We start from the raw sequence: 26,368 nt of genomic DNA on the forward strand, positions 1-26,368 counted from the left end.
GCTCCATGCAGGGAGCCCGACGTGGGACTCGATCCCAGGACCCCAGGATCAGGCCCTGGGCCGAAGGTGGTGCTAACACGCTGAGCCACCCAGGGATCCCTCGGTAGTCTGCTTTTTAAAAAAGATTTATTTATTTGAGAGAGAGAGAGTATGTGCACAAGCGGGAGGAGGAGGGAGAGGGAGAGAAACTCAAGCGGACTCTGCAATGAGCACAAATACTGACACAGGGCTCGATCTCATTACCCTGAAATCATTACCGTGGCAGAAACCAAGCGTCGGATGCCTAGCTGACTGACTGCACCATCCAGGCGCCTCGCCTCTGTACTTTTATATTGACTGAATTTTTTTACTGTGAGAATATATTAATTTTATTATTAAAAATTCTAAAAACTTCCTAGGGCAGAAAATACAAAACAAAAAACCACAAAAAACAACATAAAACACTATTTTATGAATCAAATTATATAATTAAAAGTGGCATTAATTTCTAAACTGCAAAAATTTACAGCCAAAAAAATTTTGTTTTTCCAGAGCTTTATGGAAACAATTTTCCAAAACAAGTTTAAGTTTGCCCTCTTCTAGTGCTCTCAGGTTACATTTGATTCCACTAAATGAGAAAAAAAAATGGACCCATGGTAAAGCCTGTGTTCTTCGTAACTGTCTGTCAGTCTTGCAAGACGTAATATACTAACAAGTTTAATTTCATATGAGGTTACTACTTCTATATAATTTATAATTTCATTTCATAACACAATTTGGATTCATTTAGGTCATGTTTTTATTATTTTGCATGATTTTAAAGATGTAAGATTGGTGTAAATTAAAGCCAGAAGCAAGCAACTGGAGAGCTGAATGGTCTTCATTTAATAGAAGTTTGATTTAAAAGAGCTCACTGTGTATTTTCAACATGTATGTTCCAACACATTTTTCCAGGGGGATAGCACTATCTAGAGCCTTAAAGTCATACTGAGGTGTCTTAACAAAAATTGCTTTAGTAGGAAAAAACTGGTTTTTATTCTGCTATAAAAATTTGACTTCACCAGTTTCAAGTACCAACACATGCCAAAAAAAAAAAAAAGAAAAAGAAAGGAAGAGAAGGAAGGAAGGAAGGAAGGAAGGAAGGAAGGAAGGAAGGAAAGAACAAGCAAATGAACGAACAGACTATCACATATAAGGACCAAACAAATCCAAAAAGTAAAATTATGAAGATATTAAGAAATATCATGAATATTTTAATACAGAATGTTAAAAAAGTATTTTTCATAATTAGGAACATGTGATTTATTTTAGGAACCATATTTTTGAGTCATCAAATGAACTTATTTTTTAGAAGGCTAAACTGAAGCTTTTGAGAAGGTTCTTAGTTCCAGGCAGGTGTTTAAGATTGTGGATTGAAGAAGAAAATAAAATATTTCTCTTTTTTTTCAGTGTCATCAGAAAAAGCCCTTAAGTACGGGCTGGGATACTCTCTGCCACTGTGGCAAAATGAAGCTGTGTTATATGAACTATAAAATTATACACATAAAAGCATAAGATGTGTGCACAAGAAAATTCCAGAACATTCCAATAACAGCGGTTTGGAAGCACTAACAGATGTTTTCATGTTTTTCTTTGACGACTAGTCAAAGTCTCTAAAAATAAAAGCCCATAATTACTGCCACCCAGGCACCAAGGACTGAGGATGATGCAAAGAGCTGCCTCCCTGGCCAGCGTGTGACACTTGGACACTCGCGCTTCGCCGTGCGCCAGGACGGCCAGAATCGGGGCAGCGGAGGCGCAGCGCCAGCGCCGTGGAGGGCCGCGGCCACCGGCCCGGGCAGGAGAGGCGGCCCCGTCCGCTGGGCACGTGCTGAGGCCCGCCCCGGCGCAGCACCCGGCTCTCCGGTTCCCAGAGCACGTCTTTTGCGCACGGCCAATCCCACCGGCTCCAGCTTCGGGCCCAGCCGGGCGGTGACTCCCTCCCGCCGCCCCCGCGGCCTCGCTCTGCGCTGCCCCAACCGGTCGCCCAGCCCCGAGCCCCCGAGCGGCCTGGGGGGGGCCTTGCCTCCTGCTGGGCGCCCACCGGGAGGGCGGGGAGGACGAGCCGGCTGCGCTCGGAGCTCCCAAAGTGCTGCCGCAGAGGCCCGGGACTCCCTGGGGCACCCGAGCCCGGGCCAGCGCACGGCCCAAAGCCTCGGCCCCAGCCCACTCCGAGGCTGCACGTCCTACGCGTCGCTTCCGTAGTTTTCCTGCCCTTTTCCTCCCCGGGACTGCGACCTTCGACCTTCCGTGGAGCCCCAGCACTCCCTCTCATTTCCCTCTTTCCTTCTTCACTTCAAACACGACGGAGCATGTGCCTCGACGCTACCCCCACCCGGTCGGGGCGAATACCCAGAGCCTACGGGGAACCCTAGAAACTCAGCAACAAAACCCCAAACAACCCAATTTAAAAGCGGGCCAAGGACCTGAGCGGACGTTTCCCCACACAGGATCACAAGTGGCCCAGACACGCGGACGCCGGGCAGCACGGATCGCGAGGCAAACGCGGCCGAGAACCTCGGGGAGATGCCGCCTCACGGCCTCGGCGCGGCGGCTGCCCCGAAGGGACAAGTCGCGTCGGGAGAGGCTGCGGAAGACCCGGAGCCCTCGGCACTCGTGGTAGGAACGCGCTGTCGGCCACGCACGGGGGACATCGGCCCGGGGAAGCCGCAAAATATAACAGTAGAGCCGCCACGCGACCCAGCAGGGCCACCCGGGGGACACCCCGGGGAAGCGGAGGCGGCGTCCCCACGACTCACTCGCCCCGTGGTCAGGGCGCCGTCACCCCCACGGCTCACGGGTGGGAGCACCCCGAGCTCGCCGCAGACGAACGGGCGAGCGGGCCGCGGTCGGGCCACGGCGTGGACCTGGCTCGGCCTCGCAGAGGAAGCCAAGCGAGCCCCGTGGCCGCGACGCTCCGTGAGGGACCCAGGCCCCGGGCACGACCGTGCAGGGTCCCGCTGACACGGGGCCGGGCTGTGGTCCGCGGCGCGGGCAGGCCAGCAGGCGGTGGGCGCCGGGGGCTGGGGCCTCCGCGTGTCACGGGGCCGAGCTTCCGTCCGACGGGACGGAGGGAGCCACGGAGGAGGCGACGCACGAGCCCATTTCCGCGCCTGAGCCACGCGGCGAAGGCGGCGAGGAGGCTGCGCTTCCCGTCGGGAGTGTCTCACCACAATAAAGAAACAAAACATGCTGGGGACCAAACACCAGAAAAAACCTCCCTAAACCCACAAAACAACGAGCAACAAGTCTAATAAAACTGTAAAAAGCCTGAGCTCTTGCCTACGAAAGTGGAGATTTCATTAACAACTATTACGTGAAGAGCCGACAAAGGGGGGGCAACGCGCCACGGCGCGCTCGGCTGACAGAGCGGGTGCGCCCGGGTGCGCCCAGGGCTGCAGGAGCGACTCCTCCACTCCAGTCACAGGCCTCAGAGGCCACACATCACCCTCGGACGCGGCACTGCCGCTTGTACGTATTTATCTGAAGGACACAATCAAGAATGTGTATAAAGATTACAGAGAAACTGAAAATACAAAATCGTGCAGCCATTAAAAACTTCTAAAAAAGGAATTACAGGGGGGTCCCTGGGTGGCTCAGAGGTTTAGCGCCTGCCTTTGGCCCAGGGTGTGACCCCGGGGTCCCAGGATCGAGTCCCACGTCTCCCTCTGCCTGTGTCTCTGCCTCTCTCTAGGTCTATCATAAATAAATAAATCTTTTAAAAAATAAATAAATAAAAATAAAAATAAAAAAGGAATTACATAGAAAAATATTCACAATGTGTTAAGTTTAAAAATAAATTATAAGTATGCATGTAAGTCTGGTTCCAATTTTACTTAGCATACGTGGTAGATAAAAGGTAAAAGCAGGGTATTCAGGAAAATGTGAATGGCTGTTCCCTCTGGGCAGTTATCCTCAGTCGTGGGCCATGTAAGTTTTTCTATTTTTCTGCAACAAGTAAACCCTATTTTTTTTTTGACCCTATTTGTAGTGATCCCTGGGTGGCGCAGCGGTTTGGCGCCTGCCTTTGGCCCAGGGCGCGATCCTGGAGACCCGGGATCGAGTCCCATGTCGGGCTCCCGGTGCATGGAGCCTGCTTCTCCCTCTGCCTGTGTCTCTGCCTCTCTCTCTCTCTCTCTCTCTGTGTGTGACTGTCATAAATAAATAAAAAATTAAAAAAAAAAAACCCTATTTGTATAATGGGAATTCAATCACCTCGCAGCTCAGCAACGCCCAGTGAGAGCGCGGCGAGCAGCAGAGCGGACCGTGGTCCGCGGAGGGGCCTGAGGAGGGCGCAGCTTCACCGCGGGCGCCGACGTGCTGCCCACCAGGTGCTGCCCCGTGAACGCGTCGCTGTGAGGACAACAGGACAGCTACGCACACTCTACGGAAGTGAAAACGCAGGGGCACCCGGCTGGCTCCATCGGAAGTGTGTGGCTCTTGAACTCGGGGTCCTGAGTTTAAGCTGCGCGTTGGGCACAGAGATTAGTAAAAGAAAGAAAGAAACTAAAACAAACAAACAAAAAAAACTGAAAAAGCCGAATAGTCTCTTTGAAGAAACAGAGAGAATTATAGTTCTACAATTACTTTCCTGGAGGACTGGTTGCTTTCTATGACTGAGGGGGATCTATTACCTAGAATCCCGTTCTTCACACTGCTAACGTGGGGCTGCTGTGACCTAGAAACGCTCCAGAAAAATGAAGCTCAGACGGGGCTCCGACGACGGGGGGTCATCTGTCTTGTCCAAGGACGATGAACTAACGAATGAACGGAAGAGCAGGGCCAGGAAAACAGAGTCCACAAAGGTGCTGACGGGAGTGGCGGTGGGCGGGGTAGATTCCAGGATGCACCAGCTCTTCTCCGAGCCACAAGCCGTGGTCCTGCCTGAATCTCCAAGGACCTGCTCGAGGACACAGCACGTCCGGCAGGCGCCCTGGGGCCTGAGTCTGCAGCCGGGCGTGGAAGGCCCCAGAGGCTGGAGCAGCAGCAGAAGGGAGGACTGTGACGGCCCAGCTGGTGGCGGCAGTCGGCCAGGCCCCATGACAGGCCCCGCAGAGGCAGCAGCGCCTGTACAAGGGCGAGGTGAGGAGACGGCAGAAAGGCCAAAGGCCGCAGAAGCCCAGGGGATGGCTGGACAGGAGGACAGAGAGGCAAACGCTCCGGGGAGGGCACCGCGTGGAAGGAGGGAACATACGACGGTATGGCCAGCTGGCAGGGCAATCCTGCGTGATCCGGGCTGGGCTACGATGGGTGCATCTCACGCCCACAGAGTCCACTCCAGGAACACCCCGGAGAAACCCACACGTGTGCCCACGACACATACAGCAGCCTCGGCGTTCACCAATGGACCGAGAGCGGATTCTAGTACGTTCAGAAAGCACTGGAATGAGCCAGGGCCACGAGGACCAGGGTGTGTGCCGGGCAGCTGAGGAAAGGCCCACAGAGGACGCCTGGCTTCACCTGCCACCCACAGGTGCGTCGTCCCACAGTCCCGATGGGGCACCTGACCAAAGCCGTTCCCAGACCCCACGGCACTTCACATGCCATCAAGCAGCTAAGGGCTGAGATTTAAAACTTGGTCCTAACTGGCCCCACGTGGTGATTCTTTAGGGGCAGAGAGACGGGGCCGCTGTGGAAAGGAGAGCGAGCACGCGGGGCTTGGGGCCCCAAAGACGAGCTCCGCAGGCAAGCAGCACCCCCGAGGGGCCAGCCACTGTGGGAGCCGGGGTCACGGGCCAAGGCGGGAAATCCGGTCTAAGCTCAGCTCCCTGGCCTCCTGGGAACAAAGCCCACCAGGACCCAGCTCCTCCAGGTGAGGAACGGGAGCATCCGCGGGGTGAGAAGAGAGCGCGGGCTCACGGCGCACCCGGGGCTCGCGCCATCCCTGCATCCCCACTCCCTGCCGGGGTCCACGATCACAGGAGAGCAAGCCAAGAGCCGCCACGCGGGGCCCTCAAAGCGGCACCCCACGTCCGGCTGGCCCACGTCCGCGGCCCTCCGCGGCCGCCCCGCGAACCCCGGCGGCTCTCGGGGACGACGGTCAGGAGGACCTCGCCAGAGGCCGGGCCCGCTGCCGGCGTGCTGCGCGTGCTGGGCTGGCTGGGGAAGCCTGCGCCGGGGCTCTGAGCCGCACCCCTGCCCGGTACCACCTGCCACACGCCAGCGCACCGGGGGCCAAGCAGCACGCCAGCTTTCTCGGACGAAATGACAGGCCCCGCGCGTGCGGACAGCCACGTAATAGCTGCGTACACCAGACATACGGGAGAGCTTCTGTATAAAGCCTGTATTATCCTCAAATTCAGACGCCGAATTACTAACTTTTCTTCTGAGATCAGACCAAAATAAGTCCTGAGGCGGTTTATTTGCCATATTTAGGATGTTCATGTGGGAGCAATGACAAACATCTGGCTATGATACTTTCTGGAATTTTGACTATTTCTTCCTGGCCAGAAGGAAAACATTAAGTTTTTACTAGAATAGCAACTAGCATGGAACTTCATGACTGAGACTTTGTCCTCCCACTTGTCACATATTTAACTAAAGCTTTTCCAATTCTTAAAAACAAAAAACAAGCCCACTCCCCAAATCCTAAGTACGATAAAAAGGGGAATGTGAGCAAACAGCTGGATAATCAAGAAAAACCTCACCCCCCCCCCACTTGCCAGCAAAGGCACAGGGTGTTCACTTCCATGGGTGAGGGCTCGCACACCCAGCCTACATCCCAGACTGCTCTGTTGATCACTAAATATCATCTCTTCCACATTATTAGCTTCCAGATAATAGAAAAGCTAATTCACATTAGTTCTTAAACCTGGTGGTGAACCATCAATTACTACGGGTCTCTCTGTTCCAGAAATCGAGCAGACCTCACTGCACCAGGGATAACGTGCACACGCTTTCCACGCTTACCACGGCACGGAGCTGAAGGCATTTCCACTCCGTGACTTTGCACACAGGACAAGACAAGCTGACACATGGCTTCCAGATGGTTTCTTTTATGGTTCAGAAAAAAAAAAAAAAAGACTTTCTAGAGCTGAGGCCAGATTTCTATTTTCAAGACCACAAAATTCATTCGATCAACTGAAAACAAATCAAGACTTTACCGGCCACTGGCCTATGGGTAGCTAAAACTGCCATCGATAAATGTAAAATGTCACTTAAAATGAGACGCTACTGAAGCCGCGGCAGCGGCCCCCCATCCTCCACCACGCGGGCCTGTCTCCCTTCCTTGCACCATTAGATAAATGCTCTTCTACACAAAAAGTATTTTATTTATTTATTTATTTATTTATTTATTTATTTATTTATTTATTTTTTATTTATGATAGTCACACACAGAGAGAGAGAGAGAGAGGAGAGAGAGGCAGAGACACAGGCAGAGGGAGAAGCAGGCTCCATGCACCGGGAGCCCGACGTGGGATTCGATCCCGGGTCTCCAGGATCGCGCCCTGGGCCAAAGGCAGGCGCCAAACCGCTGCGCCACCCAGGGATCCCCAACAAAAAGTATTTTAATTTCGTTAGTCGTCAATACAGAGAACCCCAAGGTGTAGGTCACCTCACTATCTTACGAAGTCCTGCTAAGTGTAAGTTGGTGGCAGCGCATGATTCATATGCACGAGAGTAATCGAAGGTACTGGGAGCGGTTTCTTACAAAGGAGAGAAATAACTGACTTAAAACTGGTGTCAGGGCGCCTGGGGCTCCGTCGGTGAAGCGTCTGCCTTCAGCTCAGGTCATGATCCCGGGGTCCTGGGACTGAGCCCTGCGTCGGGCCCCCTCCCCTTAGCAGGGAGCCTACTTCTCCCTCTGTCTGCCGCTCCCCCTACCTGTGCTCCGTCTCTTAAATAGATAAATAAAATCTTTAAGCAAAATGCAATGTCAATAAAAGTTCCTAGTTCAATAAATTTACATGGAGACTCCAGGAAACGTTGAGCTTCTGCTCTGGGCCAGCGTCATGCCGTCAGGTGCACTGTGGCCGGTCCTCGGCTGTGCTTCCTCCGTGGTCCCCGCGACCCCGGGACGCAGAGAGGTTCGTCCCGTAGGTGTACCGGGCTGTGCGACGGGGCTACTTCGTACTACTCACAACCTACCCGAGGAAACGCCCTAGATGACCGCTTACTGGTCCAGTTCTGATTGGCTCAAAATGGTTTTCTAGCCACTAAACAGAACTCAGAATCTCACCTCAAGCCATAGTGAGCTACCGCCTCATGCCCACCAGGCCAAGGAGAATTAGAAAGCAGGTAATACAAGCGTAGGTGAGAACGTGGGCAGAACGGAGCCCTCAGGCACAGAGCTGGGATCCGCAGCCCGCTGCTTTGGAAAAACTGTCTGGCGGGTCCCCCCAAAATTGAGCATAGTGACCACATGGCCCAGCGATTCCACTCCTAGGTTTACACTCGAGAGCCACCGACACACGTCCATACAGACCCCTGCATGTGAAGGCTCACAGCCGTGTTATTCCTAACAGCCAAGAGGTGCAGAGCCCACCAGCTGGTGAGCGGATAAACAACTTGCGGCTCATCCACACACCCGAGTGCTACTGAGGCACAAAAAAGAAGGCAGCCCTGATGCACTCCGCAACAGGGATCAACCTCTAAATCGTGATGCTCGGGGAAAGAAGCCGGTCATACAAGACCACATACACCGCCCCCCCCATGAGAAACGTCCAGAGCGGCGTGACCTACGGAGGCAGAGTACACTGCTGCTGCTTACTGCTGAGAGGGACGGGATGGGGCAGGGTGGGACAGCTGAAGGCTATGAGGTTTCCTTTTTTTTCTTTCTCAGAGAGGAAGGGGGAGGCGTGGTGGGGGCTAGGCAGAGGGAGAGGGCCCAGCGGGGAGCCCGACGCAGGGCTCGACCACATGACCCTGAAATCAAGAGTGGCCTGCTTGCGGTGCCTGCGTGGCTCAGCCGGTCAAGCGTCCGACTCTCGACATGCACGCATGCACACACGCACACACAACGGGGCAGGGGCATGGAAGAGAATCCTGAAGCAGGGTCCCTGCCCACACGGGGCTCAGCTCCATCCCAGGACCCTGACATCATGGCCTGAGCCAAAACCAAGAGTTGGACACCTAACTGATGGAGCCACCCAGGCACCCAGCATCCATCTGACTCTTGATTTTGACTCACCATGATATTGGGTCACGGGATGGAGCCCTGCTTTGGGCTCCACGCTCAGCGAGGAGTCTGCTTAAGACTCTCCCTCTCCCCCTCCCCCCGTGTGTGCTTACACACGCTCGCACGTGCTCCCTCGAGTAAATAAATCTTAAAAAAAAAAAGAGTTGCACACTCTACCAACGGAGCCAGCTAGGTGCCCCATGTTTCTTTTCAAGGCAACGAAGATGGGTTCAAACTGCTGTCCGTGCACAAATGAAAACTCGCAGAGGTGTACACTTCAGATGGGTGAACTGTACGGTATGCGGACTTTATCTTGAGATCGAATTTTTGTCTCAAACACCCTCGAGAAGACTGCTAAAAAGTTTCAACTCAACTTCATTAACACTTTAAACACTATTAAATTTTGTTTGGGAAAGAGCACACCCCTGCTTCTGGCTATAAGCTCTCCTGACTCATGGGCAGCAAGAATGAGACAAGGTTGTGTGATCCAGCCTTAGAAGGCAGGAGCTGAAACGAAATCCTCCCACATCCAGGGGACCCCCCGCCCCCCCCCCCCCCAGCTCCTGTTTGGCAGTTTTAGCACAGTTTTAGCACTGGAAATACTGCCATTATGGTGGCGGTCTCACCGATGTCAGACTCTGGGAGACGGGCTACAGAAATAAAACTGGGGACTTGCAGCTCACCGATCTGAGGAAAATCTAACGAGGATGGCCAAGGCTGTCTTACTTGTTGAAGACCAACATGAAACAACACACTGCACGGAAAGAGGCGTGGGCACTGGCAGGGACGTCTTCAGGCTGAGCTGCTCTGTATTTTCATTGAAGCAAAATAGAAGCATTTCAAAAATAACTAAATGTCCTATTCTTCCCTAGGTTGAGAAGGTCCCTCAGTACCAACCAGGGATTCTACACGACAGTGACCCGAACTAAGTGTACGCAGACGCCAGTGTTTTGCCAGGCTGGATGAGTGCATCAACCCAGCAAGGTCACGGACACGACTGCCCAGGACTTCAGTAAAAAACCAGCCAAGTAAGCAGACCGTCAGATCGGTGTAACGCCCAAGCCCACACACTCCCATCTGAGATCAGGAAACTCTGAGACAAGGGACAAATTTAAAACAGTCTTAAAGAAAGGGTGTTGCCCCAATCCACCTTTTGCTTTCCTTCATTCGACACATATTTACGGAGCCAGGAGCTGTTCCAAACACCGATGAGTCAGCGGTGCATCCAACAAAGCCTCGTCTCCTAGAACTTGCCTTCTAGGAGAGAGACCACGGGCAAGCTCTGGGACGGGAGGGTCTTCATCAAGACTCGCCTTCTGTGCTGCCCACAGAGACCCAGGCAGTGGCCTCGGAGCTCTGCACGCCCACCACCCCACACCACGAGCGTGCACCATCCCACATCAGCCAACACCACCAGACCACGGCCTGCGCCTCTTAGTTCAAATATAAAGGCCAGAGGGTGGCAGAGCCAGTGTCACCAGTTAGACCCCAGCACCTGACCTGGACCGCCCACCCGCGTGCACCCGCTGACCTCCCTCCCACATTCTTCCTGAAGCTCTTCTTTCCGGCTGGTCTCTTAACTCGGGCAAAGACCCGGCAGGTGCCGCATCCCGGGACGGACACTGAAACTGGCCCCCCTGCCCCTCGCAATAACCTCGGCCCGGAGGAAGGGCTCTGGGGGCCCGACCACCTGGACCTGCGGGAGCCGCACCCCCGACTCACTGTGCAGATGGACCACGGGGCACGGGCAACCGCACAGTCGCCCTGACCTCGTATAACACTAAGACCCCTGCCCTGGGAGGACACGAGCCGCACGGACATCACACACGACGACTACGTGTCGGCAGGTTTCCTTAAGGCACACGCGTGACTTTACGCCTCTACAGACAATGACAAGGCTCCCCTTCCGGAATAGTCCTCCTGACCCTACATAAAAGGAACCCATCCACCCTGGCTCGGCAGTTGGGACAAGGTATTCCCCTCGATCCCCTTACTGGCTGCAACCCGAGCTTCCTTTGTGTGACAGCTCACCTGGTGCTGCTTCTGTGTGGGACTCACTGAGGAGGGAGCTCACGGCAGCTCAGTTACCAGAGGTCAGGGGACAAGTGGTGGTGGATCAGTGGGGGGCCCCAGGGGCCACGAGGCTCCATCTCCAGATCCTTTAAATCTTTGGAGCCATGGCTCACCAGAGACAGTGGGGAGAAAGGAGCAGAGCAAACCCACCTTCTTAGGCCAGCCTCTCGGAGGGCTATGGGGCAAGCACGTCCCCGCAGAGAAGGCCAGGCGGCTTGCTCTGGGACAGGCCTCACATAGCAGGTTGCCTGACAAAGGAGACCGGCCCACTGACAGGAGATACCAGAGCTTCATAGAGACAGTCTCTTCCCAGAGACTACGTTCCCGATCCACTGGCAACAGCCGTTGCGTAGACTAAAAAAGGGCCACAAGTTGCTTGGCACCCACCATCAAGACAGCTTTGCTGCTCCCTGCTCCCGAATCTGGGTTTGCCTGCAGCTCGGCTGGCTTCGACCCGTAAAACACGGTGGGAGCTACGATGCTTGAATCCCAAGCCTCCAGGCACCGCACAGCCTTCACTCCTGAGAAGGTTTTCCTTACCGTGCAGATAAGGCCGAGCTAGCTCCCTGGAAGGGTGACACTCCACACGGAAAGAGGTGCCAGCCGGGGTACCAGGCACGGAAGACAAGCCATCCTAGACCACCAAGCCCCTTCAGGCCGGCCCACACCAGAAGACCCTCCCAGGCCGACACCCCAACACGCATTCAGCATTTGTTGTTCTAAGCTACCAGGTTTTAGTGGTTCCTTAGCAAAACCAACTGATATGACTGTAGAGAACAGGGTGCTTGGAAGACGAACACAACTAACTCACAAAAATATACTGAATTTTAACTCTTCCTAAAAGGTATGCCTCGGGGGTAACACAAGTCAAAAAGCAGCCCACCCAACTCAGGCATGCGGTCGCAACGCGCTTTCATCTCTGGCGACCTGCGAGGCCTACCGAAAAGGCACAGCCGCATGGAAAGGAACGTGATGGTTACATGTGGTTAACGGAAGCCACACAGAGGCCAAGACAGGCCACCCCAGGTGGGCCACTGGGGCATGAACTCATTTTGAGTTAACAGCAATCAAGACCCAGCGGACTCAGGAAACGCTCTTGACTGCCCCGTGACCTGCCTGCCCGCCCCGGGAGGGACCTACGAACAGAGACGCTTCCCTTCACACAGGCAGCCCCTGTTCCCAGGCCTGTCCTGCCCCCGCAGCTAGTGGTCTGTCTCCCCTTCGTGTCCCAGACTCAACCCCTCTCCTGAGCTCAGACGAGCCTCCTGTTGCCCGACCACGTTTGGAGTTTCCTTGTCGGTGGATTCCCCGTAGGTAGGCCACCAGGTTTGATTCTCTCCTGTGAATCTGTCTCATGTCAGTTCGATTCCTAGTCCGGCCGGAAGGACCTGGAAGGGCCAAGGAGATTCCTCCTCCCTGACACACGTCTCCACTTACTGCAATTCTGAGAATCTCTAAATAGGTTAAAACCTTTACAAAATGCTACTTCTGAGTTCCTGATGTATGATGCGACCCAGACACTTAGTAATGGTGTGTATGTGGGAGGCGGCTTACGTCTTACTTATGACTCGACAATGAATGCAAGCTTTCTTCTTTCTCGGTCCCTGGGTTAGCTCATAAAGACTAGTGAGCAGGACAAAGAAAAAGATGCTTTGAAAGCAAGCTCTCAGTAGTTCGGTTTTTCCCGTTCTTTTCTCCCCGCCCACCCCTCCTTCTCTTTCTTTCTTTCGAGAACTCTGAACCTGCTGCAAGCCTAGACCGTAGTGGGTGTGTTTATCAAAGGATGGCTCCATGGTGGAAAGTCTCATGAGCATTTGGCTGGAAGAGATTTGGGAGCCCAGCTCACCTCCCAGACCTTTCACCCGTTTCCTGCAGGTGAGTCACCACCGAGCGCCGAGCAGAGCTGGGAGCTGCTGCCACCGTGAGCCAAAGGCCGACTGCCGGCTCTCTCGGGGGCAGAGGCTGTCTGTTCTGGACTACCGTCCTGGCAAGGGCTGCCTCTGGCACCACAGGAATGACTTGGGAAGTTGGGACAGACAGGTCCTACCAGTTTTGATTACTACTGCCCTGATGAGATGGTATTTGATTTCCTCTTCAAATAAGAACTTAAAGAAGCATTCAGGGTCCCCGGAGTTCAGATACGATGAATTTATGCACTAGTACTTAGCATCAGACGTTCGCTCGAGCAAGAGAGGCGAGAGAGGACGGGGTGCCCGGGGCCCCAGGCAAGGACTGGAGGGCAGCCCCGCCCTCCAGCCCCCTCACCCCTGCCCCCCCTTCCCTTCTCCCACGCACTGCATTTGCCATTAGGCCCCCTGGAGCCCAGAGGAGGCTTCCTATAGGCTCCTCTCAGCCTGGCCCCCAGCTCAACCATCTCATTTTCTGTGTAGCATCCTGACTTGACAGGTATCTCTAAGCACACATAAACGTAACGTCTTGCTAAACTTTAATTCATTCTCTTGTCCTTTTTGTGACATTAAGAACAGAAAAAACCTTTGAAAATATTACTTTCAACCACTATGAAAATATTAGAGAAAAGAGAACATATCTATGAATTACATATAAAATAAATAATTTTTAAAAAATCACACTCATTCTAATGCTATTTAGAAAAATCAGTGTTTTCTAAAGTACTACGTAGGTCTAAAAAGCATTACTTTAATATATATACACTTATATACTGTTACACTTTTTTGCTATATTTAACTGTTTTTTGCCAACATTATCAGTGCAATCTATTAGGGAATTTTCAATATAAATATGTCAATACTGCTGATACAGAAAAACAAATCCTACACTAATACTGTGCAACACTGCTTGCATATGCACCGGGCCCCCTGCACTTTGAGGACCGCGGCCACCCTGAGAAGGGGAGACTACATTCGCCCCGACGCTTCGGATGAGGAGCTAACACACAGCGGCTAACTGCCCCCCGGCATCCAGGTACAATAGGGCAGAGGCCGTGTGGGCCCAGTCTGTGCTCTACAGCATTCAGCCAGCCTCTCAGAAGAAGAATGGAAAGACCATGTTATATCAGAATTTTATTCTAAATTTTAAAAAAGATTACTTTTTTTTAAAGATTTTATTCATTTATCCATGAGAGACACAGAGAGATGCAGAGAGAGAGGCAGAGACACAGGCAGAGGGAGAAGCAGGCTCCCTGCTGGGAGCCCGATGTGGGACTCGATCCAGGGACTTCAGGATCACGCCCTGAGCCCAAGGCAGGCGCTAAACTGCTGAGCCACCCGGGCTGCCCAGAAAAGATTATTTTTTTTAGAAGATTTATTTTATTTGAGGAAGAGAGAGAGCGCACACACGTACATGCGCACATGTGCGGGGCCTGGGGTCCGGGGGACAGACAGAGGGAGAGAAGCAGATTCCCCACTGAGCGCAGAGCTGACCCGGGGCTCAATCCCACAACCCTGAGATCATGACCTGGCCTGAAATCAAGAGTCGAACACTGAACTGACAGAGCCACCCAGGTGCCCCCATATCAGAATTTTACAAGAGAAACAGGAGAATACCAGTTTCCAAAAAAAAGGAGAAACGCAGACTCACTGTTTCCAAGGGTCTGAGGGTTAGACCCATAGGAAGCGTGACCCTTGGTCAGCTTGATAAATAGGCAAAGTCTGATCAGCAGCATGGAATGTGGTGCGTTATACTGGACTTTTAGAAAGTAGAAGGAAATATTCTTTCGAACATTACACTTCTTACCTCGACGTCAAAGATTTCCACAGTGTTGTCCAGCAGCTTCACCCGGATGTGAAGGTGCTTCTCCTGCATCCTGGCTGACGCCCGTGTCGCTGCTCCCGACAGAGTCTGCCCAGGCTCGAGGGTGCTCACCCCCGCCGGGGTCTGGGCGCCCAAGCGTGTCCCTGGAGTCTGCAGGACTCTGTACGTTCCTTCTATCTCCCCCATTCTTCACCAGCTAACAAGGAAGAGTCCTTTAAAACAAAACAAAAAAACCCCAGAGACATCAATAGTTATTTAGATATTTAAACAATGTAAAAGAATGATCAGACTCACAGAAATTCTCTGATCTCTTTCTGCAACCTCTACGAATCTTAGAGGTTATATCAAAACAAAGAGTCAAGAAAGATTACCTTCTACTCGTACACGGACTGGCGGGGCATAAAATAACAAGCACTGTTCCCAAAGACCGTATATCCTGGTGCTTCTGCGAGCCAGCAGTGCGTCACCTCACCGAACTCACAAAACCGGATCCAACAGCGGCCTGTCCCTTTGTCCGGCTGCCTAGAGTCCCCTGCACAGCCTCCCTCCACCAGCCCAGAGAGTCACTGCGCTGACAACACGCGGTTATGTGCCACGTGGAACATTTCAGCAAAGAGGAGCAGGTGCCACAGAGCAAGTGCCACACACACCAGGCAGCGTCCAGCAGCCCACTCCCCTGTGCCGGGGGGAGGGGGTAAATGCCGAGAACAGTAGGTGAGGACGACAGCCAGGCTGCTCTTGGCCGGCTTCGCACTCCCTGGATTTTTCAGTGGGGTCTTACCAGGTTGGACAGGCGCCATCAGTGACACGAGGCCTGCACACCTGGTGCGAAGGGCACTTGCCCCAGCATCACTTACCTGTCCTCACCATGTCCTTGTTCCCCTCACCACCCACTGCCCTCTGGACGCATGACAACACCAACGGCCCAGCGAGGCATCAGGCCCTTTTCACTCCTTATGCTGGGGTCACAGGAAAGGTCTCTAGTTTTAAGCCACTAAGCTCAACAGGGCTAATCACGTCACTGTTTTTAACAAAGAAAGATGAGGGTAAGTATCAGCTAAAATCCAGTAATACTGGCTCGCTTTTCTTTGTATTAATATAGTTATCTTCTATTTATGGCAAATTTCCTTCTTAAATGTGTGTATTTGTTTTTTTTTTTTTTAACGATTTTATTTATTTATTCATGAGAGAGACAGAGAGAGAGGCAGAGACACAGGCAGAGCGCAAAGCAGTTCCCTGCAGGGAGCCCGACGTGGGACTCGATCCCGGGACGGCTTGTCCTTGCTGGGCAGGCTCTAAGTATGCAGCTCAGGTTGTGTGGCGGTGACTGAGAAGCTTTTAAACTTAATTCAAGAGACAGAAGGTTCGGGGCTCCTGGGTGGCTCAGTTGGTCAAGTGTCTGCCTTAGGCTCAGGTCATGACCTCAGGGTCCTGGGATCGAGCCCTGCATCGGGCTCCCTGCTCAGCTGGGGGTCTGCTGCTCCCTCAGTTCTCTCTCAGTCTCTAATAAATAAAATCTTTTTTAAAAAATATTTTTTTAAGATTTCATATATTTATTCATCAGAGTCAGAGAGAGAGAGAGAGAGGAGAGAGAGAGAGAGAGAGAGAGAGAGAGGCAGAGACACAGGCAGAGGGAGAAGCAGGCTCCATGCAGGGAGCCCGATGTGGGACTTGATCCCAGGACTCCAGGATCACGCCCTGGGCCAAAGACAGGCACTAAACCACTGAGCCACCCAGGGATTCCCAATAAATAAAATCTTTAAAAAAAAGAGACAAAGTTCATGAGATGGTTCTTCTTGGTATCAAAATAAGCATGAAAAAAAAAAATGAAAGGGCCAGAAGACTCAGCTGTTATGCTGGCACACAAGGGACTGGACTGGAAATTAGTGAGATTAATTCTTTATGAAATTTACTACAAATTAGTAGAAGGTTTACCAAAGGCAGGTAGATAAAACAGTTTTTGTTCCATTGTTTCTTGAATAAAAATCTGACATTTGTTTTTTTGACACACTGTGTTTTACTGTTACATTTTCCTTAGGGACGCCTGGGTGGCTCAGTGGTTGAGCATCGCCTTCAGCTCAGGGCGTGATCCTAGAGTCCCGGGATCGAGTCCCACATCAGGCTCCCCGCAGGGAGCTGCTTCTCCCTCTGCCTGTGTCTCTGCCTCTCTCTCTCTCTCTCTCTCTCTCTCTCTCATGGATACATAAACACAAAACAAAACGGAACACACTAAAAGTTCGCTAATATTCATGCCACTAATATTAAACATGGGATATATGAGGTTCTGAGAAGGAGAAGTATGAGACTTTTCACTTCCATTTCACAAATGTGAATAGTTAATGCGAAAGTGAGGGGATGTGAGTGAAGACGACCCACATGTAAGGTGTCTCCAACGTGCAGATGAGCGTGAGTCCTTGGTCTGCTCACAGCGTTTGCCCAGGACTGAGGCACCAGGAGCAAGTCCTTCTGAACCAACTATGGGATGTCTTACCCTGGGCACCAAAGTGATCCTTCCCCTTTAAGTAAAGCTACGATTCTGAAAATATATACACACAACCAAAACCTCTTTTAAGAAGTCACTTCTCTTATTTACGCCACTGTATTATCTTATTCAGATTTTTTCTTAATGATTTTTGATGGAAAAAATTTCTTCAGGTTCTTTCTCTTCTACTCATTATAAGAAAGTCCTAAGCACATAGTTCTAAAACAAAATGGGCAAAACTCACCCGTAGCGCCCAGAGGCCACATGTGGGTGTGCGTGCTCTAAGAGCACGCAAGGAGACTCCGACTAGAAAACTCAGGGGAGTGGTCCCCCTGGGTGGGAGGGGTTCTGTCTCTGAGATGGGGTAATGGGAAGGGCCCTCTGGCGTGGTTGGCATGGTTTTATCAATGACCAGACTGTGTTCCCTTTATAATCCATTAAGCTGTATATATGGTTTGTGCAGTTTTTCTAAATCTGTGTTTATTTGATAATAAACATATTTAAAACAATGTACTTTTAACGTATATTTCTCTCCTAAGAATAAGAGAAATACTAGACAAATGAAAACCACCTCTTGGTCCGTGAGAGGCGTGCCTTCTCAGCAGCAAATGGACCTCCTGGCGACTGTCATCAGGTCCAGCGACCTCACGGTGGCTGAAGCCGAGACTCAGGGCTGTGAGACACCCTGACTCTGGGGGCTCATCGAGGAACTGACGCCACGGCCCCTACTGCTGATGTTCCAAAGAAAAGCCACTTGCTATTGCACAATGGTGACGTGGCATCCGTCACACATTTAATAAGTACTTGGCTTTAAGTTTAAGAAATCTAGGTAAGTAAGGAACTTCATAGAAAACTGTCACGGAACCCCAATGCCACAGAGTTAGCCCTGCTCTCAGCGTCTATCAATCTGCTTTACAACAAGCAGCAGAGCTGGGCTCTTTGGGAGAAACAGGAGGCCACTCACTCAGCAGTCATTCGCGGCAGCCTGGCTGCTTATTCCAGCTGGCCATGGGACAAAATGAAAGGAAAAACGTATGCACCGAAAGAATCTGTTTTACGTAAATTATGACCTAACAGAAATTAGTTTTGCCTCGTGTGCTTACACATAAATATTATAAGTCCAAGAGTATGCAAGACAGACTAGAAACACGGCAAAGCCACTAAGAGCCCTCGACACAGGAGCTGTTCTGCGGTCCTGGGAGCCCTACGTGTAGATGCTAGGCCCTGCTCGCTCCTCCTGCCGCCAGAGAACCTCTCCAGAAATCCAGGGGGGAGCAGTGCCGTGAAGAATCAGGGCCCTACAGGGGACTCCAGCTTGTTTTCCCATCTTCCCTCTGTGTGAATGAAGTCCTTTGCTCTGCACTCTTCATTCCTAAAAATATTTCTGTAGCTGGATACAATTTCCACTACTGACATTTAGTGCTACCTACTACAAACTCAGTTCCTAAACTCATTGAATAAAAAAATTTTAAAACTACCTGGTCACATATTTCCATCTTGAAGTCGGAAAAACATTCAGCTCAAAAGCCAGTGAAGGCTTTGGGGATGATAGGTCAATGTAGGTTGTAACAAAGGTGCTACTCTGGGGGGGGGGGGGTGTTGGGAGTGGGAGAGACTGTATACAAGAGGGACAGGGGCATCTGGACATCTCTGTACCTGCACCTCGACTTTGCTGTAAACTCCACACTGCTCTAAAAAATAAAGGCAACTAAAAAAATAAAAAAGTCTGCCACGGAACACATAACTCAGAAGTGACAGAGCCAGGACTCCAGTCCAGCCTGGACTTGGCCACGAGCCTCCCTCCGTCTCCACTGGAAAATCTGGCTCCCCAGACAAAAGCACAGTGCTCAGTCTGCAGTAAAGGGAGTGGGCTAAAGATGCTGTTGTGCAAAAAAACTCCCACCTTCCCTGAAATATTTTCAGTTGCCTCTTTCAGGAGGAATATAAAACATGTTTATACTGACCGACTAAGGAAGCAGAACACAATGCTTATTTTTGCTGCATTTTTCTAATGTACCTACGACGCACAGCAGCTTCGGCAATGAGGGTCAGATGGAGTTGTCACCCGGCTCCTGGCCCTGGGCTGCCTCTCCTCTTCACACCACACGGCAAGAGATAGGTCCTTTTATTCTCTAACTAACTAGCATGACTGGTAGTTTTTGGAACAAGCAACGAAGTATTCAATCAACGTAAGAAATTAAAGACAAAAACGTCAGAACTAGTGCCATAAGGCAGTGCCTCCAAGAGCTGACAAGGAAGAGCGGGCCCGATGGAGGGCAGGCAGGGCATCCACAGCCATGTGCACACGTGCTGGCCGCACAAACACACCTCTCCCCCAGGACACAGCTCTGCTGGAAGGCGACACGGCTGGAGCACCACAGAAATCGCGTTGCGCACTGGAAGCCTGGGGAGGAGGGTGCTGTAGAGCTCACTTGCACTCGCTGCTCCAGCAGGTGCTCTGGGATGCGGCATCACCTGTGGGAAGCCCAAGGACCGATGAGGACCTCCCTCAAACCCGAGGAAGGGCGGTCACCCACCTCGAGGAGCTCTGGTGTTGGAAGGGCAGCCCACACTGGCAGCAAAGTGTCCCCCGAACTGGGATACACTGTAGGCCCTGTGGGAAACCAGGAAGCGTGCAACCGCAGCCTGGGGGTAGAAGCTGGAAGGCAGCACAGCTGGGATCTAGCTCCAACTCTCACTTCCCCACTCCTGGCCCAGCGTGTATTCTGCAAAACGACAGGAGAAGAGTACGGTCAGATTCTCTTCACTCTAGGAATCTGTGAATCTGGGAAAGACAGCTCAAGGTGAACGTAGACGGGAAGGAGATATGCTCTTGACTCCAACTAATTAATTTTATTTGGTGGCCCAAAGCTAAGTACCTCCTAAAATCCTGTTATCCCATCTTTCCCGGCTAACCACATGAAATAGACGCCACGTGTATGCAAGGAACATCATTTTCAGACAAATTCAACACAGTATAAACATAGATTATTGGTTTAGAGATGACTCTGGACAGAACCAATATTTACAAACGTTTCCATTTTACTTTTACTCCCTAAGTTTTTAAAGGAATTGCCTTAACAATAAACAGATGTCAATAATTCAGACCATCAGTCTTCTGACTTGGTTGTTGTTGTTTTTTTAAAAAGATTTTATTTATTCATGAGAGACAGAGAGAGAAGCAGACTCCTCACAGGGAGCCCGATGTGGGACTTGATCCCTGGAAAGGGATCACGCCCTGAGCTAAGGCAGGCACTCAACCGCTGAGCTACCCAGGCGTCCCTTTTTTTTTTTATGACTATTTTTTAGGTTTTAGTATTTTTTTTTTTTTAAAGATTTTTAAATTGATTCATGAGAGATACAGAGAGAGAGAGAGGCAGAGACACAGGCAGAGAGAGGGGCAGGCTCCGTGCAGGGAGCCCCATGCGGGACTTGATCCCAGGACCCTGGGGTCACGCCCTGAGCCTAAGGCAGACATTCAACCACTGAGCCACCCCGGTGTCCCTGACTTGGTGTTAAACAAAAATCTATTGGCTGAAAAATAAAGTGGTTTTTTTTCTTTGGTTTTGTTTGTTTGTTTTAAATAGGCTCCATGCCCAGAGTTGAGCCCAAATGGGGGCTTGAACTCACCGTCCTGAGATCAAGACCTGAGCTGAGGTCAAGAATTGTATGCTCAACTGAGCCACCCAGGTGCCCTTCAAACATAAGTTTTAAGAGCTGAAACGAATCTGGACTGATTCTTAACACTTTTTTCCTTTGGTATGAAGCTGCCTAACTGAACACCAAAATCTTCACAGACAAAAAGCAAGATTTCTATGCTGCTGCCTTTTTTTTTTTTTTTTAAGATTTTATGTTTTTATTTATTAGGGGGAGAGACTGCACGCGGGAGGGGGGAGGGCATAAGGGGAGGAGAGAGGCAGAGAGGCAGAGGCAGACTCCGTACTGAGCTGGGGGCTCTATCCCAGGGCCCTGGGTTCATGACCCGAGCTGCAGGCAGATGCTTGATGGACTGAGCCACCCAGGTGCCCTGATCTCTACGCTTCCTTAGTGTGAAGGGAATGAAAGAGCTGGAGTAGAAACACATGCATGTGCTTATGTTCCAACAATGGAAGGATAAACCAAGCCTACAGACGGTGGCTGGAGGGAAGGCGCTGGGGACAGAGCACCGGGGACCCCTTCTTCCAGGGTGCAGGGCTTCCTTGGGTTGACCTGGGAACGTCTTGGATGTTTTCCATGATTAGAGAGCAACATGACATCAATGTCTTAGAAAACTCAAACTAAATGAAACATATGATCCTACTGTACATTAAGACAACAGCTAAGCGAATTACTTCAACTGACTTTCAAACTCAGAACCTCACTGCCCATCACTAGTGAAATACATCCTCAGGATTAAAGAAACTGTAATACCACAATATAACATATTCTGTAAGAAAAAAGATCTCATTTCAATAAATGGCACACGTACAAAAAAGAAAAAAAGAGAAGAAAAGGGGGGTGATAAAAACTGGTAAAAGATGTTGTCTGCCACCAACGCCCTGTGGACCTTGTTTGAACCCTGAATCAAGTATCCATGGGACAATCAGGGAAATGTGGGCACTTCCTGGATTTCTATCGGGTGATTTAACAAGTACTGCTAATTTCCTATGTTTTAATGGTATCGTGTGCAGACGAAGGGGGAAAGTCTCTATCTCTTAGAGACATTCGCTAAAGTATTTACAGATGAAGTAGAATAATGCCTAGGTCTACTTTAAGATAATCCACGGAGGTGGCGATCGCTAAAGGGGATAACAGGTCCCCTCCCCCCAAAAAACCAATTGCCCATATGTTGACTAACGGAGTTGGTTTTGATATACGAACCTCTGTGAACGTTCGGAGTTTTCCGTGAGGCAGGAAAGAAAGAAACAATTTTCAGAGTAGGTAAGGACCCAGAAAACCCTGGGGACAGTTGACAGGTGAGAGGAGCAGCGTGTCCACCGTGAAGGCCACAGATCCACCCCATGGAGACAGGCCGAGCGCCCAGTGGCAGATTCTTTACGATTAAAAGACAAAACAGTTTGACACTAAAACAAACTGCACATCTCCGCATGAGCTCACTCCGTCCTACGTCACCTCCACTTTGTTATTGTATTTTTCAGTTCAGTTCTAAAATTCCCACAGGTTTCTTCTTACATCTTTTTTTTTTTTTCTTTTTTTGCTTTCTATCTTTCCATTTGTTTCAAGAGTACCCTTACTTCTCAGGACATTTTAATAACCGTTGTTTTAGTTTTCATTGCAGCCTTTAACAACTTAGCAGCTTAAGGAAAAGCCTCGCATCCTCTCAGCGTCTGAGGGGCAGAAGTCCGGGTCAGTGTAAACCAGCAGAACACTCGACCTCGGGGCTCACGAGGCCTGCGCAACGGGACAGCTGGATGCTCAGCTGTCTGGGTGTAGGACTGAGGCCCCCGTCCCTGCTGGCCCAGCTGCTCTAACGTCCCCTGTTCCTAGAAGCAGCACCTGCGGGCGAAGGTCACGGGAGCCAAGATTCTGCTACCCCAAGTCTGTCAGAGACCGCAACCTCTGCACCACCTTGGGCTTAGCCTGTCTTCTGAGCCGGTGCTGTCCTGGTTCCGTGGGACAGCTTAATGCTGTGTTAGGGGACGCTGGGCCTTGTTTAAATCCCATGGCGAATGCTGCTGTGCTTGCTTCAGCAGCCAGGGGCCTGCCTGGGATCGGCCGCAGGCCGTGCACTCAAGCGTCAGCCCCACGCCCAGAGGCTCCTGCCTGTGCGCCATCACCCCGGGGCCAGTCTCTGTCAGGGTCAGAGCCACACGTGCACGGCCCAGTGCTGAGGTCACTTTCTTGAGCTCTTCTTCTCCCCAGTGTCTCTGCCTGGAGCGCCTGTCTCTCAGTCCTCCAGCCGGAGACCTAGGGCTTTACCGGCTCTGCTGTGCCCGGCCTGTGCCTGCACCCTTGCCTGGGACCGGGGCCCAGGAAGAGAAAAAAAAAGCAACGGGGTTTCCTGACTCGCTCTGGGTTTTAGGTGCCTGACCCGAGGAAGGGAGAGGAAGGGGAGAGAAGAGCGGCCTTCTCCGGGTCTCTCCTATGGCCCAGAGTAGAGGCTTCTCCGCAGCACCGTCTGCTTGCACCTGTGGCCCCCTCCGGCTCCCAGATGCCCTCAGACCAGCCTAGGGAACCCCGGAGGGAAACCAGGAGACTCCTCGCTGGTGCAGTGGCCTCTGTCCCCAAGCCCCCGTCACTACTTGTCAGAGTTCTCAAATCCGGGCTGCATGCAGCCGTGCAGGCTTTACAGCCGTGCTCAGTGGGGGAGACAGTGTGGACTGGGCTTATTCCAGCTTCCAGGAACCAGAACTTGACATTCACGCATTTTAAAACGTGTTTATAGTGGTTATTTTTGGGAGAGAGAATAGGGTTGATTTTTTTCCTTTCTTTTTCCAATGTCCTGTATTTTTCAAATTGCCTTTAGTAACGAGTATGTATTACTTCTGAAATCAGATGGCTTCTCTGCAGACTCCTGCAAGACTACCACCTGCTTTAGAAGCCGTAACCGGCAGCGTTACCCATGGTACATCACTGCTCCCCGCCCACGAGAAAGCGGCAACGACTACGGTCTCTCCTCTTTCTAGAACAGTTCAGTAAAATAAAAACGGTTTTAAGCACTTGCTGGAATCGGTATCTTGTTAAGTTATTGGGACTTGTTTCCCCAACACACACCTTATTAACTACTACTGGGACTTTAATTATGGAAGCGACAAGACAACTTGTACAATTCCGTAGTGTTGCTTCTTCCTTCCCAGACACTCTCGCCGTCGGTGCCTGGAGATGCCGGGAGCGCCTCACCCCGTCTCTGCTGTGCTACCTGGCATCCAGCAACGGGCCAGAACTGCCCCTGCAGAAGCCTCATGATGCCGAAGCTGTTCTGCTTTTGGCTTCGGGGCCCCCGACGCACACTGGGCCCTTCCATGGGCCTCGGAAAGGCCCCAAGAAAGTGTGCCTGGAGCTGCAGCCTTAGAATTTACGGAACACACTCTAGTTGCCATCAACTAGGGCTGCCACCTCTTTCCACAACGTTCTTCCCTTTAGGTCAGGCAGCTGAGGAGGGCCTTCGGCATTTTGGGGATGCAGCTAAGGGCACAGTGAGTTGGAGATACGTTCAGTCGGATGCATTATGTTTGCAATTACTTCTTGTACACTTATCCCCAGCACCTCAGGGCAGGGAGGGCTTCTAGAACACTGGTGTCACCCACCCTGCCTGCCCACGGCTGCACGAAACAACAGTGCAGGCCTGGGGTTCTGCGACAACCTTACAGATCCAGCGGTGCCGGGCACGGGGAGCGTGGGGGCTATGGGAGAGAAACAAGGTCTGAAATGTGGGGAGCCAGATGCTCCTGTGTGGGAAAATCATCATCAGATGTGTTACACTGTTAAGTGGCCAAAATTGCAGTTCTTGTCAGAAAAATAACTTATTGTACTAGTATTTTTTTTAATTTTTTTGAATGGAATTGTACAAAATAGAATTTACCAGAACCTGTGCTTCTCTGACACACGAACCTGTAGCTGTATTAGAAACAGCAAACGTACGTTATGTATATGTGGAATCACGTTCTATGCATCCTAACTATCAAAAAATATTTGGTCAACTATGCTAGAGGGATCACTGAACTCTTTCTCTTCTCTCTCCCATGAAGAGGTGATCTGAAAATACACAAGCCGCTGATGAACAAACAGGCTATTTAGTGATGTTTTTATTATCAGCTTTTTCAAATGTAGCACTTTTCCTCATTCTAAATACTTTCCAATTATTGTAACATTGTATTCTTTTTAAAAAAAAAAAAAAAAGATTTATTTAGGGGATCCATGGGTGGCTTGGCAGTTTAGCTCCTGCCTTCCGCCCAGGTCATGATCCCGAGGTCCTGGGATCGAGTCCCACAGCAGGCTCCATGCCTAAGTCTCTCTGTGTCTCATGAATAGAGTCCTTAAAAAAAATTATTTATTTAAGAGACAGAGAGCATGTGAGGGAGCAGGGGGGAGGGGGAGAGTCAGAGCCCAACTCAGGGGTCGACCTCCTGACCCTGAGATCACAACCTGGGCCGAACGCCCAAGCCCCCAAGCCGTATTCTTTTTCTTAATGAGACTCCCTCCCCCCAGCTGCATAAGCTTCAGGCGCTATAAAAGCTGGCACCTGCCCTTGCTCCAAATGAAATCTGACTAATTTACAAACATTTCTTGAGCACCTACTCAGTATCAAAAAAGTCTAAGTATGTAAGAACATGGGAGTCTAGGGGCAAGAAGCCTCCTAGTCACAGTGGGAGAGGACAGAAGTGTGTTCAATGGGGGCGGCACCACTGAGAAAGGACAGTGGGGCTGGCAGACAGGAATCTGGGGGGTGGCAGGAGACGGAGAAGGCCTCCACAGCAGGGCATCTGGGTCAGGCCTCAAGAGGGTCCTGCTGCGCCCCGCAACAGCCACAGGGTCGCACAGGTCGCGCTGCTAGGAGGCCACGCCACGCCCACATCGTCTCATTTAGCCCTCAGGACCCCCGTCGTCGCGTATATCCAGGAACTCAGGCTCAGAAAGGTTAGTGACTTGCTGATGCGCACGCAGCTCTGCAAGGGGCCTCAACCCGACGCCGAGTCCGCGGTGTGCGGTCTCCTCCCGCCGTAGGCACCCTGCAAGCCAACCGGGGAGCTCTGCGTCCGTCTACCTGGAGTGGATGAACCCATTGCAATCCGCGGATGCTCTGGACACACAGACCTCAGAGCACAACCCAAGTGACCTCGGCTGCACAAACTTCACAGCGGGGTCTTCCGGCATGCTCACCGCCGCTGCTGCGTGCGCGATGCTCACCACCCTCTGAGTGAAAGGGGCAGCTGGTCAGCTGACAAGAAAGTGGGTAAAGGAACAACAGGGACAAACTGAAAAGGCAAGGAGCAGAAAGAGAACTG

General features: G+C 51.3%; 1 protein-coding gene across 10 annotated transcripts in view; it reads right to left on the reverse strand.

Annotated features, from left to right (window-relative positions):
* FARP2 (FERM, ARH/RhoGEF and pleckstrin domain protein 2) overlaps window positions 1-26,368 on the reverse strand; it is a 94,375-nt gene that overhangs the window by 66,091 nt on the left and 1,916 nt on the right. For 8 of the 10 annotated variants that reach the window (XR_008667102.1, XR_008667101.1, XM_055346204.1 and 5 more), the window contains exons 2-3: window positions 19,961-20,149; window positions 14,924-15,153 (exon numbers count right to left, since the gene is read on the reverse strand). Coding sequence is in view for 8 of the 10 variants with exons in the window: in XM_055346204.1 (XP_055202179.1) it covers window positions 14,924-15,127 (204 nt within the window). In the remaining 2 variants the exon portion in view is untranslated. Of the gene's footprint in view, window positions 1-14,923; window positions 15,154-15,312; window positions 15,346-19,960; window positions 20,150-26,368 lie in introns of those variants that run through there. The other 2 variants (XM_055346206.1, XM_055346205.1) reach the window with 2 other exon arrangements.

Source organism: Nyctereutes procyonoides, unplaced genomic scaffold (assembly GCF_905146905.1).
Source record: "Nyctereutes procyonoides isolate TBG_1078 unplaced genomic scaffold, NYPRO_anot_genome, whole genome shotgun sequence".
NCBI lineage: Eukaryota > Metazoa > Chordata > Mammalia > Carnivora > Canidae > Nyctereutes > Nyctereutes procyonoides.